Source organism: Hypomesus transpacificus, chromosome 3 (genome assembly GCF_021917145.1).
Source record: "Hypomesus transpacificus isolate Combined female chromosome 3, fHypTra1, whole genome shotgun sequence".
Classification (NCBI taxonomy): Eukaryota; Metazoa; Chordata; class Actinopteri; order Osmeriformes; family Osmeridae; genus Hypomesus; species Hypomesus transpacificus.
The window spans coordinates 4,565,962-4,581,531 of NC_061062.1; the positions used below are offsets into that span (position 1 = coordinate 4,565,962).

A 15,570-nucleotide genomic window follows, 5' to 3' on the forward strand; every position below is an offset into this window, starting at 1 on the left:
GAACAAGAGAGACAGAGAGAGAGGCAGGGCAGTAGAAACTGACACCGCTCGCCCACAGAGGTGATAACAGACAGCGCAGCAGTCCCAGTAGCAGTGGCAGGCCCCAGGAATGCCTGGCTGTTTGCTGAGACAGGGCAGATGAGGCACAGCACTCCACAGGGGCCCTCAATAAAATCCCGTGCTGTCATTGGAGACGAGCTGGCTTGTTTTTCTAAGTGTCCTTTGAGCTTGTCGGAGGGCCAAGTCAGGGTCTGTTTGCGAGCTGGCTGGTGATGCCGTCGCACTCGCTCCAGACAGGAAGCCCGATTGTGGGAGTTCCGCGGTGAATTGCCGCGTCGTCCTCGCTTTGTGCAGGCTTCTCTCTCCTCTTCTTTCCCCTTTCTTTCTCTCCTTCTCTCTCTCTCTCTCTCTCTCTCTCTCTCTCTGCCTTTCTCTCCTCCTCGCTCCTTTTTCTTTCCTCTTTTCTCGTCTCTTCTCACTCTCCTTCCCTCTCTCCTCTTCTCTCTCTCCTCTTTCCCCCTCCCTCTTTCCCCCTCCCTCCCTCTATCCCTCTTTCTTTTTTTCTTTCTTTCTGCCTTTCTTTCTCCCTTTCTCCTTCTCTCCTTCGCTGCCCCCTCATTACTTCCTCAATGTTTTTCGAGCTGTGGGCCTTTCCCAGATGTCCCGAACCATTACTAGGTTTTGTTTTTTATATGTAAATTCCTTCATAATCAGTACCTTCACGCCAGTATTGGGGTTAGGGCTTAAGGATGTTTTTTTTTCCACTGGTTATGATATTTGTTCTCCTCTCATGTAGTCTGAGAACAGGATGGTATCCTGGACTGACAGAGCAGAGCTGGACAGGAGCATAAATCACTCGCCATAATGGCCGCCTGCTCCTGCATTAATTTCTTTCCTCTGCTAAAGCCTTTAATTGCCTTTTAATATCCAGGAGTGTGCATGAAATACCATACTTCATCCGTTCCCTCTAAAATGAGGTGATTATATGCTTTGGACGGATTGGTCTCTCACCCCTCTTGGTTTGAGAGCAGTTTCACTTTAATAGGATTATATTTAAATTGTTTGCTGTAAAACCTGGTCACCAACCAGAGGCAGTGTTAAAGTGTACCGTCTCCGTCATACGTTTGCTTTATTGGTTGAAACCTCACGTGAATGTGGTCGACCTGTGTTTTACTTCGTCTTTAACTGTGCGCACGCAGAGTTTACCAGAAGCCGTAAACATCTCGATTGAATTGTAGTGTATCGAATTGACTTTAATTGAATTGCCTAGCATACAGACATCCCACCTTTTTAGCTTGCTAGCTGAAGCCTGTAGCTAGCCGAAGCCTGTAGCTGGCCGAAGTTTGTAGCTAGCCGAAGTTTGTGGCTAGCCGAAGTCTGTGTAATAGCAAGGCAGTGACAAATCCTTCAAAGCTTTCACACCTTTCACACCTCATTACTCGTGTAACTCCCATTGCATGAATGCAATACCCATTGTTCAAATGGTTCCCAAAAGCCATTATTCCACTTGTCTCTTTCCACGTGACAATGTGAAGCACGGTGTTTTTGTTTCGCGAACACCTGGGTGTTGCTGTCAGACTGAGGACTGGAGCAGGAACAGTAGCCTCTGCTGTCATTTAGTGCATTCTTCACACTTTCACCTACTTTTCTGTCCTTTTTTCTTCTCTCTCTCTCTCTCTCTCTCTCTCTCTCTCTCTCTCTCTCTCTCTCTCTCTCTCTCTCTCTCTCTCTCTCTCTCTCTCTCACACACACACACACACTTTCTCTCTCATCCTTTCTCTCGCCATATCTCTTTCTTTCTCTCTCGCACTCATTCATCCTCTCTCTCACCCTTTCTCTCTTTCTCTCTCCCTCCCTTTCTCTCTCTCTCTCTGTCTCACTCTCTTCCTCCCCCCCTCTCTGTTGGCTGATAGATGGTTAAATGTGCTTGGGTAACTAAGAATAACAAATGGAGCTCCGCTCATTGGCACTCTCTTTGTGTGTTTTGCATTCCAGATATGATGGGTTATTGAGATGTATGCTTAACTGGGGGGCATGAGGGCAGTCTCTACGGCTCCGGGTTCAGCCAAGGGCTCGGCCAATGACAGTGCATGCCTGCATCACATTACGTTTGATGCTTCAGTCATTTCTCGGCTAAATACCTGTATGGCCCACAGACGGAACTGTCTCTTTGTAGGAGATCCCAGCTGTTAGAACATTGTTGACCTCCTACCTAGACCTAGCTTGTGTGACAGAGTACCGTACTGTAGGTGAGTCGTCGATCAGACACAATGGCTCGGTTGAGATTCATGGCTGTTTGGATGACAGCGTAGGAGAAAGTGGGACATTCGCGTCAGTGGCATTGCTCGCGACACAACCTGATTGATGAAAGTGAGTTCCCTCCGTGAAAAAAAACCTTTTGTGACTTCCCCCGTCTATGACATGGGCGTTCCACTTCCTGCGTCTGTGACCTTTGCCCCGCGACAACCGACTGTGGATCTGCTCCTGTGTGATGGATGACACCTGTGCGTGTTGAGCAATCGCTCCCTGTCACAACACTGCTTTTCTTTCTTACTCACTTTTCTTTTTTTTCCCTCCGCGTGGGAGCATACCTCTCTGAGCCAATACCAAGGCAGATAATCATCTCCGTGATGTATGATCGCTTATTTTCCTTCGTGAGAGAAGATTTCAGGCTCCTTGGAATGCGTGTGTGTGTAAGAGCGAGAGTTGGCAGTGCCGGGGAACAACTGCAACACTCAGCGTTGACACACAGTAGCAACCCCAGTTGTGGAGGAGTTTCCACCTGCAGAGACCGCCCGCGGAACCGCCGGAGCTGTCGCGCGCCTTCCTCGAACCCGACGACAGCGCTCCACTGCGCATGACGGAACCCGGTTCCCGTGCTAGAGCACCGGCGCCTCGCATCCGTGTGTCTGTCCCCTCGGGATCCAGTTACAGATCGGTGCGATTACAGCGTGAGGCGCAATTAGCTTGTACTGTGTCGTTTGCTGCAGGTTTTGCGGTTTGGGGCGGGTCTGTCGTTGTAGGAGAGGTGGATGCCTTTGGCGAGAATCCAGACGCCGCTGTCTGTGCTGTTGGCATTAGCCAATATGATTAAGTGACAAGTGTTTGTGTGAGCGCGTGCGCGTGTTTGTGCGTGCGCGTGTTTGTACGTGCGCGCGTGTGTGTGTGGAGGCGTATCGGCCCTAAGATGACAGGATCTGTCAGCGCCATTGTGACTCGGAAACAAAGAGCTTCTAAATAATGGACTCCACCGATATTTCACCCAGCGAGGCGGAACCAAGCCAGAAATGTCATCCAGATGTCAGGACAGTACCGTTCTGCTGTGTGTGTGTGCGTGGGTTTGAGACAAAAGGTCTCGCTCAGTGATAGCATGGCTTGTGTGGAGGTGGTAGACTACTGTGTTGTAGAGTAAAGGGGTGGAGGTGGTGTTGGGGGGGTGGGTGACTGTGTTGGGGGGTGGAGGAGTGTGTTGGGGGGAAGTTGAGGAGTGTGTTGGGGAGGTGGAGGAGTGTGTTGGGGGAGGTGGAGGAGTGTGTTGGGGGGAAGTTGAGGAGTGTGTTGGGGGGAGGTTGAGGAGTGTGTTGGGGGGGGTGGAGGACTGTGTTGGGGGAGGTGGAGGAATGTGTTGGGGGGAGGTTGAGGAGTGTGTTGGGGGGGTGGAGGAGTGTGTTGGGGAGGTGGAGGAGTGTGTTGGGGAGGTGGAGGAGTGTGTTGGGGGAGGTGGAGGAGTGTGTTGGGGGGGTGGAGGAGTGTGTTGGGGGGAGGTGGAGGAGTGTGTTGGGGGAGGTGGAGTGTGTTGGGGAGGTGGAGGAGTGTGTTGGGGAGGTGGAGGACTGTGTTGGGGGGAGGTGGAGGAGTGTGTTGGGGGGAGGTGGAGGAGTGTGTTGGGGGGGGGTGGAGGAGTGTGTTGGGGAGGTGGAGGAGTGTGTTGGGGAGGTGGAGGAGTGTGTTGGGGGAGGTGGAGGAGTGTGTTGGGGGGAGGTGGAGGAGTGTGTTTGGGGGGTGGAGGAGTGTGTTGGGGGGGGTGGAGGAGTGTGTTGGGGAGGTGGAGGAGTGTGTTAGGGGGAGGTTGAGGAGTGTGTTGGGGGAGGTGGAGGAGTGTGTTGGGGGGGGTGGAGGACTGTGTTGGGGAGGTGGAGGAGTGTGTTGGGGGGAGGTTGAGGAGTGTGTTGGGGGGAGGTTGAGGAGTGTGTTGGGGGGGGTGGAGGAGTGTGTTGGGGGAGGTGGAGGAGTGTGTTGGGGAGGTGGAGGAGTGTGTTGGGGGAGGTGGAGGAGTGTGTTGGGGGGAGGTGGAGGAGTGTGTTGGGGAGGTGGAGGAGTGTGTTGGGGGAGGTGGAGGAGTGTGTTGGGGAGGTGGAGGAGTGTGTTGGGGAGGTGGAGGAGTGTGTTGGGGGAGGTGGAGGAGTGTGTTGGGGGGGAGGTGGAGGAGTGTGTTGGAGAGGTGGAGGAGTGTGTTGGGGGGGGTGGAGGAGTGTGTTGGGGGAGGTGGAGGAGTGTGTTGGGGAGGTGGAGGAGTGTGTTGGGGAGGTGGAGGAGTGTGTTGGGGGAGGTGGAGGAGTGTGTTGGGGAGGTGGAGGAGTGTGTTGGGGAGGTGGAGGACTGTGTTGGGGGAGGTGGAGGAGTGTGTTGGGGAGGTGGAGGACTGTGTTGGGGGGGTGGAGGAGTGTGTTGGGGGGAGGTGGAGGAGTGTGTTGGGGGAGGTGGAGGAGTGTGTTGGGGGAGGTGGAGGAGTGTGTTGGGGAGGTGGAGGAGTGTGTTGGGGGGGGTGGAGGAGTGTGTTGGGGAGGTGGAGGAGTGTGTTGGGGAGGTGGAGGACTGTGTTGGGGGAGGTGGAGGAGTGTGTTGGGGAGGTGGAGGACTGTGTTGGGGGGGTGGAGGAGTGTGTTGGGGAGGTGGAGGAGTGTGTTGGGGGGAGGTGGAGGAGTGTGTTGGGGGGAGGTGGAGGAGTGTGTTGGGGGAGGTGGAGGAGTGTGTTGGGGAGGTGGAGGAGTGTGTTGGGGGGACGTTGAGGAGTGTGTTGGGGGGAGGTGGAGGAGTGTTAAGAGTTCCCAGGGTTCCTGTGGGCCCCCGGGCTGCTTAGGCCCCTCAGTGGTTAAACAGTAGCACGTGCTGACAGCCTGACGCGGCAGGACCATGATGCACTGGGGCTCCACGGGGTTAGGGGTTAGCGAGTGTTCACCGTGTCGGTGACCCTGGACTAATCTGAGCTGGAGGTTCCAAAACCGGCGTCATCTGAGGGAGACCGTCCACGGGCGGAGGTTACCAGGCGGCCATCTTGCGTCAGACCCGTCTGTCAGGCTGGCTGTGTCATTTCCCGGAGGATTCTCCCTTCACCTGCCATTGCTCGTTGGCCAGCCATCATGTCTAGAACCGTCAGGCTGGGCGCTCAAGCAAACATACTTTCCCTCCACAGTCATGCCTAGCACGGCTAATCCCTGAAGAACTCACATCTAAAAACTGCTCCAAAGTCTTAAAGGCACCCCAGGACAGAAAACATACAGTCATAGAGCCCACGATAGTAAACCAGATTACGTTAGATTTGGATTACATTTGACTAGATTAGAATACAGGGCATTATATTATACTTGATATGCCATTTAATCCAAATCGATTTTGATAGATGTGAGGTTTAATAGCTTGGTACTGATATAGATCATGAAGTCTTTTACGGATTGTTTGACTGTGTTATAAAGCTGTTGTCCTGGGTTCTGAGCTGTTCCAACAGTCATCCACTTGAATGGATCGTTGCTTGTCATCAGGTCTGAGAGGAATGAGGCTGTGTTGATCTCCTAACCCAGCTTCATTCCAACGGCTGGAACCATGTGAGAGAAAACATCGTTTGCTCATGAGAATGAGAGCTTCAAGTCCCCCTGAGCTATTCTGGCAAAGGTCGATGCTAAACGTCGCCTTATTATGGTGTTTCTGACTGGTTTCCCACTTGTGGTGCTAAAACTGATAGACGGGAAGGAGATTGGGTAAGGTCTGTGTTTTCCCATACTCAGCTGTCTCTCTTTCCAACTCTCTCACCATCTCACTCAGCACTCACCCCTCCCTCCCTCCCCCTTACCCACCTACCTACCTACCTCCCCTCTACTTCTCTCTCCCTCTTAATCTCTCTCTCCCTTCTCTTTCACAATTTGCAGTCAACTCTTTTTCCCTTTTCCCCCTGTCTCTCTCCCTCTCTCTCTCTCTCTTTCTCTCTCTCTCGCTATCTCTCTCTCTCACTTTCGCTATCTCTCTCTCTCTTTGCACTCACCCTCTCCCTCCCTCCTTGTCTCTCTCTCCCCGTTGGTCACCTGTCGGGGCGCGTTCTCTTCTTTCCCAGAATGCCGTGTGTTTGAACAGGTTGAGCAGGCAAGCAGGCAGGTCTGGCTGAGGAATGTTTCCCTGTGTGATCGCGGCCTCGACAGCGAAGGAAAGCATCGCATTTCAAGACGTGTCGGATCCCAGAACTGCCCACGAAGAGCAATCTATCTGAAACAGACCCGTAATCCCAAAACTGCCTTTGTTCTGTGGACTTAATCCCTCTAGTTTGACGGCTATCCATCGAAAGGTTTCGACAGAGATTAAGATACAACTATAGACAGTAATTTCTCGGTGGTATTTATAGTGATAATTACTTTCCGGGAAAACCCCAATGGAGACACTGTCTTGTTTATAGACAATATATTAAATAGAGCAAATTAGAATGAAGTCTATACTGCAGAGCAGCTGTGTACACAGTGCGGAATGTGCTGGGGAAACCATTAAATACAAGGCATGGAGTGAGAATATCAGCCTGATTAAGCCTGAACGTCTCCCAATGCCAAACTGATGGCTTATTAGCACCGATGCACTTAGTAAGGACGTGTGTGTGTGTGGGTATGTGTGTGTTGATGTGTGTGGTGTATGTGTTTTTTCTGTGTGTGTGTGTGCACTTTTTGTTTACGTGTATGTGTGTGTGTGTGTGTGTGTGTGTGTGTGTGTCGGTGAGAGAGACAGATTGGTAGTCAACATCGCTCACACATGACCGGGGTGCAGGCCATATGTGGCACATCACATCAGCAGATCAACCAAGCTGCTACGCTTGTTGAGTCGGACCAGTCACCACCATAGAAGGGAAGATCAAAATCCATGTCTGGAGGGGATGGTGTCTTGAGGGGATGGTGTCTGGAGGGGATGGTGTCTGGAGGGGATGGTGTCTGGAGGGGATGGTGTTTGGAGGGGATGGTGTCTGGAGGGGATGGTGTTTGGAGGGGATGGTGTCTGGAGGGGATGGTGTCTGGAGGGGATGGTGTCTGGAGGGGATGGTGTCTGGAGGGGATGGTGTCTGGATGGGATGCTGTCTGGAGGGGATGGTGTTTGGAGGGGATGGTGTTTTGAGGGGATGGTGTCTGGAGGGGATGGTGTTTGGAGGGGATGGTGTTTTGAGGGGATGGTGTTTGGAGGGGATGGTGTCTGGAGGGGATGGTGTCTGGAGGGGATGGTGTTTGGAGGGGTAAGACACATCACATCCAGCCCCGCAGTCAGACTGCTCACCATACTCCTGCCAGCTGGATCAGATGGACCAGGATGGCACAGAGAACTTCAGACTGATGTGTGCTGGGGTTCCCTGTCTGCTGAAGGAGACCTTGAGAGGCTTGCAGACTTGACTGTGAACAGGGCTACAGCCTTGAACGCTCAATGATGTCCTACGAGTGCTGTTGTGACCTAATAGGATTATTACAATCATTTTGCAGATGCTTTTATCCTAAGCAATGACAGGTAGGACTAGAAGTCATATGTTCTTCCGCTGGGCTTTACCTACGTTCTCTCAAGCCGGGTGGAGATCTGTCTGGTGTACGTACTGGACACTGTAGTGTCATGTGACCTCATGGGCCCTAATATGGTTGTGGTTTCCTCGGCAGGTCTGGTGGAGATCTGTCTGATGCACCCCCTGGACGTGGTGAAGACCAGGTGAGTTCGTACAGTGTGGACCTCCACTGTTCCTTCCGGAATATTCTGGAGAGAAGCCAGGCACAGTCAAAAGTTAGCCAATGCACATCATAAGTAACACAATGATTTGATAGGAACCATGAAAAACAATGGCCGACCAGATTGTGGAAGGTTAAATCATTCTTCGTGGTGGACATGGTGTACCTCAATTGTTGTCTACAAGAACTAAGAGATGAGTTGGAAACCTCAACAAAAACCTCATTGATACAAATCTGAAAAACAAACACAATCAATAAGCACCTTTTTCAGTCTCTCCCTCTCATTTATGCATGTCTTCTATTTGAAGGCAGGAGGGCCTTAAGGCATTTTTCTCCCTGCCGATTTGTTTGACTGGCAGTTTCATTGATTGCTGACAAAGCATTGTCTCGGAATAAGGTTGGTTCAATGTAAAAATATTTATAATTTGTTTTATCTAGTAAACTACGTTTGCCGTCTTGCTGTAGCTTATCTTCACTACATTTCTCTGGGGGGTAGTGAAACTTAATTTCATGTCGAATCTCTGGTAGCTTAGCTCTGGTAGCTTAGCTCTGGTAGCTTAGCTCTGGTAGCTTAGCTCACTACATTTTCCAAGTAGCTTGCCCAACGCTGCCAGTAGGGTGGTTAGTAGGATTCTCTCCAGGGTCCTAAGACCCTCTCTAGGGTAGTTCTCCTGCCAGACCTGCTCTTGCTGCTCTGGGGCCGGCCCCCTCCTTTCAGCGGGCACTGGTGCCAGACCTCGGCCATTTTGTCGAAAATGAAATGCATCATTTACCCCCTTTCTACCGCGGTGATGTTTTTAAGTAATACGTTTTTTATGTTTGCGAGACGCTCACATTTTTACCTCATTATTTCATTAAATTCCATCCCTCGGCTTTCACGGCCTGTGGTTGCCTGAACAAGAACGGAACGTGGAGAATAAATCTGATGCTGGGAGAGTAGCTGTAGTTCATCTGGGGGGGTTTATTTCCTCCTGTTTTCATCCCTCCCTCCCTCTCTCTCTTTTTCTCTCTCTCCTTTCTCTGTCTCTTTCCCTTTTTTTTCTTTCTCCCTCTCCCCCCTCTCTCAATCTCTCCCTCACGCCCCTCTTTTCCTCTAGGTCTCTTTCTCTCTCTATGTCTCCCTCTCCCTCCCTACCCCTCTGCCTCCATCCCTCCCTCTCCCTTCCCCTCTCTCCCCTTCCTTTTCTCCCTCTTTCGCCCTCTCCCTCTCTCTCCCCCCGTCTGTGCTGCCACGGGACTGAAGCAGGGTGGAGTGTGACTAGGACCCTCACACCACAGCCTCTCAACCAGCCGTAAACAGGTCGTGGGTCACTACTAAAGCTTTATGGTCTTTCACAGGCCCAGCCAAGACCTCTGGCTCGGGCTCAGCCCCCTTGCCAGCCCACCCCCCCCCCCCCCATCCCCTCCTCCCCAATACTCCTCGCCCCACATCCCCCCCCCCCCCCCCCCACCTCCACCCACCCTTCAGTAAATTGTGCTGCCTTTCTGTCATTTACTGCGGTCGTTTCTTGGTAAATAAACTTCTAGACGTGCCTTTTAAAGACTGGGAGACGCTTGCACTTTGAAGAGGGGACGTGCCACCAGCGACAGCAGCAGGGTAGAGAGGAAGTGGCAGGATAAAAGAGCGGCGTTGTGTCAGTCGATATCTGATACCCCGGAGGCCCTCTGATTTACGTCCCGGTGAAGAAGGTACAGGCTTTATTACAGGTGAGCCCGGAGCCCTGCCTGTCCATCTTCACACGGGGTGAGGGTTAAAAGTGCACCCACTATTTTCTTTGTAATGTGCTTCCTTAAAAAAGAGATTAAAGCCCCTCTAAAAAACGACAGCTTTAGTGACCTGTCTTGTGTTTGTGTGTCCGCGAGGATGGCGGATCCATACGGCAGCGTTGTGTGTCGGTGCCGTGCAACTGCTCTCGTCGTATCCTCTGCAAATATCCCCACAGGCAGCGTGGTCCCTTCCGCAACTGGGGTAAACTTAGTAGTCGCTCTGCTATTCGACAGGAACTTGTAGCCAAGGCCAAAAATATTGTACGTTTATGGAATTGGCCTCTTTAAAATTCAGGAGGTTCCTGGCTACTGAAGGACAACCACATGCTAACTGCATATGTATGTATGTGCTGTATATACATAATATACAGTACATACTGTGTGTATATATATACACACTATACATACACGCATAAGTTGGAATACACACTGGCAATATTAATCTGTGAACACATTGACACAGCACCCTGCTAGTCAGCCAGCTGGCTAATTGGGACACTGTGTTGGAGCTGAAATCTATTAGCAGGAGGCTGCACCGAGAGCTCAGACTCTGACACAAAAACACCTCAACCAGGCTGCTCTCTCTTACATGCTGCCCTCTCTCTTTACTCCACACTCTCTCTCTCTGTCTCTCTCTCTCTGTCTCTCTCTCTCTCTCTCTCTTTACTCCACACTCTCTCTCTCTGTCTCTCTCTCTCTCTCTCTCTCTCTCTCTCTCTCTCTCTCTCTCTCTCTCTCTCTCTCTCTCTCTTTACTCCACACTCTCTCTCTCTCTCTCTCTCTCTCTCTCTCTCTCTCTCTCTCTCTCTCTCTCTCTCTCTCTCTCTCTCTTTACTCCACACTCTCTCTCTCTCTCTCTCTCTCTCTCTCCCAGCCTCTCACTCTCCCTTTCTCTTTCCCTTTCTCACTCTCTCCTCTCTTTTTTCGTCTTCTCTTTCTCCCCCCCCCCTCTCTCTGTGCGTCTCTCTCACTCTGTCCCTCTCTCCTTCTTTCTTCCCCCTCTCATGCATGGCTCTTATTAGGACCTGGCTCCTGCTTTAATGTGTATTGGCCCAAATTGGAGCAACTGGAGTAAATGTACTTTTTTCCACCAAGCCGCCAACACGGTATCAAAGGGATTTTTTTTTTCTGGAGGGGGAACCTGACAAAAAAATATACATAACTAAAAGTTCATGTTTACTTCTTTTTCCAAATGACGTCTCAGTCCTGAGTGTGTGTAGGAGGGGAGGGAGGGAAGGAGGGAAGGAGGGAGGGAAGGAGGGAAGGAGGTTACAATCTCATTTTACTTGTTAGAGAGATTATATAGCCACAACAACGATTCAGGAAACATTTCCTGAATTTCTTCAGGTAAGCATGTGGACCATTGGGCGTATCTGGAGAAGACGTTCTCACTGTGGTCATGTGACACAGTTGTTGAATCCGAGTGCCTGGTTGCCTTGTCATCCCATGATTCAGACTGCACCTCGCCCACGCTGTTTTGACTTAGCTCCTCACAGTGTGTTACCTCCGTCAGCCTAGCTCTGACCCCAACCCCCCTCCTCCCCCCCAGACACAACCACATCTAGCCTCCCTCAGAGACACACCCTGCCACAGGCCCCCTTTCACCATCCTGACCAACGGTCTCCTTCGTCGCCTGCCCACCTCACGTGGTCCAATGAGTGCGAGTCTGGACGCGAGACGCGCATTGTGGCGTGTGCGTCGGCGCAGCATATTTCACACAAAGTAAACAGTTAATTGCCCCTGACCCTGACCCTCGCCACGGGTAGGGGGAAGGGGGGGGGGGGGGGGGTCAGGGGTTTGTGGAGGCGGGGGCGGGGAAGGGGGGAGGTTGTTGGGCCCCGAGACACAGAGACAGTGGTTCTGGAGTTACTGCTCTTCATTAACCTGGGAACCACCTGAGTTACATGGTTCACGGCCTGGTCTCAGCTCACTTGGAGGCAACAAAGGGTGTCGGGCGGCAAGGGCCCGCGGGAGGGCAGCGTGCTTGAGGCCCCGCCATCTGACTCTGATCACGAGGCCCTTCTCATTAGAGAGCAGCCCAGAGCTCAGGCAGCGCTCTTCATGTCGGGATCCCGTTACAGCAGGCTCCTCCCCCTGGGTTTGTACGCACGCACACGTAAAACACGTACGCACACATGTCAGACACGCACACGCGCGTGTCAAACACGCACACACAGGAACATGCCAGCTGGGCAACTGTGTTCATCTCCCGTCTGACGCCTCCCCTTTTCCGATGCCTCGCCCTGCTCTCCTCCTCAAACGTTCCCTCTACCTCACACAACATCTCCTCAACATCTCCTCTCAACATGTCACTCAACATCTCCTCTCAACATCTCACACAACATCTCACTCAACATCTCCTCTCAACATCTCACTCAACATCTCACTCAACATCTCTCAAAATCTCACACAACATCTCACTCAGCATCTCCTCTCAACATCTCACTCAACATCTCCTCTCAACATCTCACACAACATCTCCTCTCAACATCTCCTCTCAACATCTCACTCAACATCTCCTCTCACCATCTCACTCAGCATCTCCTCTCAACATCTCCTCTCAACATCTCACTCAACATTTCACTCTCTATCCTGAGTGTGTTTCTGAGTCTGTCTCTGTCCTGAGTGTGTTTCTGAGTGTGTCTTTAAATGTGTTTTCATCCTGAGTGTTTCTAAGTGTTTCTGAGTGTGTCTCTGTCCTCAGCCTGATTAGAAAAACCTGGAGTCAGCCTCGGCCCCTCCTCCCGGCGGTCACCATGACAACACAGCCTCCATTTGATCCCTGCACACATGAAAGCATGTGTGTGTCGGGGGGGGAGGGGTGGGGGGGGGGGGCAGGGGAGCGAACTTTGAGGATGGCCCCCTGACAGATGATGGCCTCTGTCCTGCTGGGAGGGGGGATGACAGTCAGTCAGAGGATGGCCCTCCACCCCCCCCTCCCCCTGCCCATCCCCCCCCCCCCCCCCCCCCCATCTCTCCAATCCTCTCCACCCCCGACTGCTAGCTGAACCCTGGCGCTCCTCTGGAGGAATCCCTGACACGGCCCTCAAACAGCAGGGCAGGGAGCCCCGCAGGCACAAGGCTGGGTCAGCGCTGCTCACGTCCTGCAGCCCCTCTCTGGCAGACGACGCTCCCTGGTTTAACGCGGCTGTGGGGGGGGGGGGGGGGGGGGGGGGGGGGGGGCGGCTCCCACGATGCGCGGAGACAGCGCCGTGGGGGTGGCCTCCCGTCTCGGGTGTACGGGGAGAGGAGGGAGGAGGGGGGATTTGAACCTGTGCTTAGGTCTTTGTTGTTTTTCGCGGTGAAAATGCCACACTGTCCCATGCAGCCCTATGCCATTCTATACTTTGGGAGTTCAGTTATGTTCCATACAGTACTGTACATGTGGTATACTGTACTGTATGCACTGTAGCTCTCCTGGATGTGCAATATTAGTTATATTTCCTGCTGCCACTGCATATTACGACCCTGTATTAAACAGGACTGGTCCAAGTAGGTGTCTCAGCCGCCCAAACGCATTATGTTACAGAGAGAAGGATGCCCCACAGAGCTGAAACGAGCCGTTTTAAAGGAGCTGTAAAGGGCCTGATGAAAAGTCATTTGTTTCCAGCGTCTGTGGGACGCCTGGTGACATGGCTAATGTCCTCCATGTTTCATCCTGGACTGGTCTGTGTGTCTGGGACCGGGCGAGGAGGTGGATGAGGATGAAGCGGGGGGCCGGGAGGCAGGGGTGATGAGGCAGGAGGTGAGGAGGCAGGGAGCGAGGAGGCAGGGGGCTAGGAGCAGAAACAGGGCCTGAAGTCATGCGCCGTCTCGGGTTTCAGCGTGGAAACACGCTTGCGTCCTGTCTCGACCGGAGGGCGTTCCTGCCCTCAGACGCCCGCTGACTGGAGACGTTCCCTAATCCTGAGGCATTTCCTCACATCAAAGTAGCTGTTAGCGTCCCGGGCCGCTCCAGCCAGCGCTGGGCTGTCTTGAGCTTAGCCGCTCGTCCAGTGCAGCCGTCTGCTACCAGACTGGACTCTACCAAACATGGGCACATCCTCATGGAAGTCGATATGACATGTCTGCCCTAGTCCAGTCCTGTGATCACCCAACCCTGCCTTAACCCCGGCCTAGACCCTCTCCGGCCTTAACCCTGACCTAGAACCCTCTGCCCTAACCCCTGCCTAACCCTGGCCCATCACTCCCCCGACCCCAGCCCTAAAACCTTCCCTGACCCTCCTTCTCCATAACCCTGCCCTAACCCTCCCTTGGCCTAACCCTGACCCTAACCCTAACCCACCCCTGATCCTAACCCCAACCCACCCCTGGCCTAACCCTGCCCTGCCCCCGGTCTCATCGGGCTGTTTTTCTGCATCTCTTCCGGCCCTGCAGTGGTCCAGCTGAGTGGTCCTCCATCACAGGGGTTAACCCTATCCTCTATACGAGGAGCATCTGGCCTGCCCCTGCATCCTGGTGGGGGGGGGGGGGGGGGTGGAAGGGGGGGGCACAGGAGTCCTTTTTTTATCTGTGAGAGGAGCCCATGGAGGGGGAGGGAGTATGGGGTGGGCGCGGGGGTGGAGCGCATCCTGACTCTGTAACAGCCATGTAACGATCCCCCCCCACCACCACCACCACCTCCACCCCCACCTCGCTCGCCATTCTGTCCCCCTGTCCCCCTGCTTCATAACCGGGCTTGTCCCGGCCCCAGTGGGCCTGTGGTGCTGCTGAAACCCAAGCTGGCCCGGCCCAGACCAGGCCCAGGCAACCTGCCGGGTCACCAGCGCCAAGGCTTTATCGCTTCCCCTCCCTCTCCCTCTTTCTCCCCTCCTCCCTCTCCCCCTCCTCCATCTCCCATCATCTCTTCTCCTTTATCTCTCTCCCTCTAAAGCCAAGATCTTTATTGGCCTCCCCCTGTCTCACTCCACCCTTCTACCCCTCCTCCATCATCCTCCCCTCCCATAACCGTTTGTCAAGGTAAGGGATGTATTTGATTTCAGAATGGGATTTGGTCGGTTATTACGTTTTCTCAGTTTACATATTGACACAGTATGCCGTCACATGAGATCATCATCAAACAGAAAGGCTGTCCGAGTGAAGAGATTGTTATTCCTGGTAGTTATGTGTCGCAGTCAGGCTCCTACATGTATTGCTGACTACTACAAAAAAGAAAACACATTGACACGGTGATTCATAGAGTCGAGAAGCCATTGGACGGGAGAGAAGCCATTTTGTTTGGTCTCTCCCTCAGCCGGACAGCTGATTGGCCGCCGCTGCTGGAGGCGCGATTGGCCGCCGCTTGTGGGGATGTGTGATTGGATGCTCCTTCTAGAGATATGAGTGGATGGCCCTTCTGCCATATTGGATCATTTAAGTTGGGAGTTTCTCTCAAGCTCATGTACTGATGCAGGGGACTTCTGCCATCTTTATGATCCCGCTCATTAAAATTAACTGTCTGGCTGTAAAAAATAGATTTCCTTTTAATGCTGCCTCCTGGAGTCCCTTATGTACTAATATGAGGTATAGTTGACTCTTTACCTCTCTCTCTCTCCATCTCTCTCTCTTCTCACTCATTTATCTCATTTTCTTTCCTCTTGTCTTTCATTTGATATTGTTTCTTTTCCTGGTGCGTGTTCCTGTGCTGAGTCCCACAGGAGGGTTTAAGCAGGCGAGGCCCACAGCTCTGCAGAGAGCCAAACAGATACTGACCAGCAGGCACACATCCCATCCAGACTCCCCGGGCCGGTAAAGCATTTCGAAGAGGAGCCAAACGGCCAGCGTTCATGTCCTGAACGTAACTAACGCAGCAACGGGAAGTCCTGAGAGCCTGCATCACAGGCTCCCTGAACGCATCATAGGCTCCCTCAGA

The 15,570-nt window shown here is 52.8% G+C and overlaps 1 protein-coding gene across 8 annotated transcripts in view; it reads left to right on the forward strand.

Moving 5' to 3' along the window:
• Positions 1-15,570, forward strand: part of slc25a21 (solute carrier family 25 member 21) — an 80,082-nt gene that overhangs the window by 44,691 nt on the left and 19,821 nt on the right. For 5 of the 8 annotated variants that reach the window (XM_047018158.1, XM_047018174.1, XM_047018147.1 and 2 more), the window contains one exon: positions 7,887-7,935. In XM_047018158.1, coding sequence (XP_046874114.1) covers positions 7,887-7,935 — 49 coding nt within the window. Of the gene's footprint in view, positions 1-1,831; positions 2,939-7,284; positions 7,936-15,570 lie in introns of those variants that run through there. The other 3 variants (XM_047018200.1, XM_047018178.1, XM_047018167.1) reach the window with 3 other exon arrangements.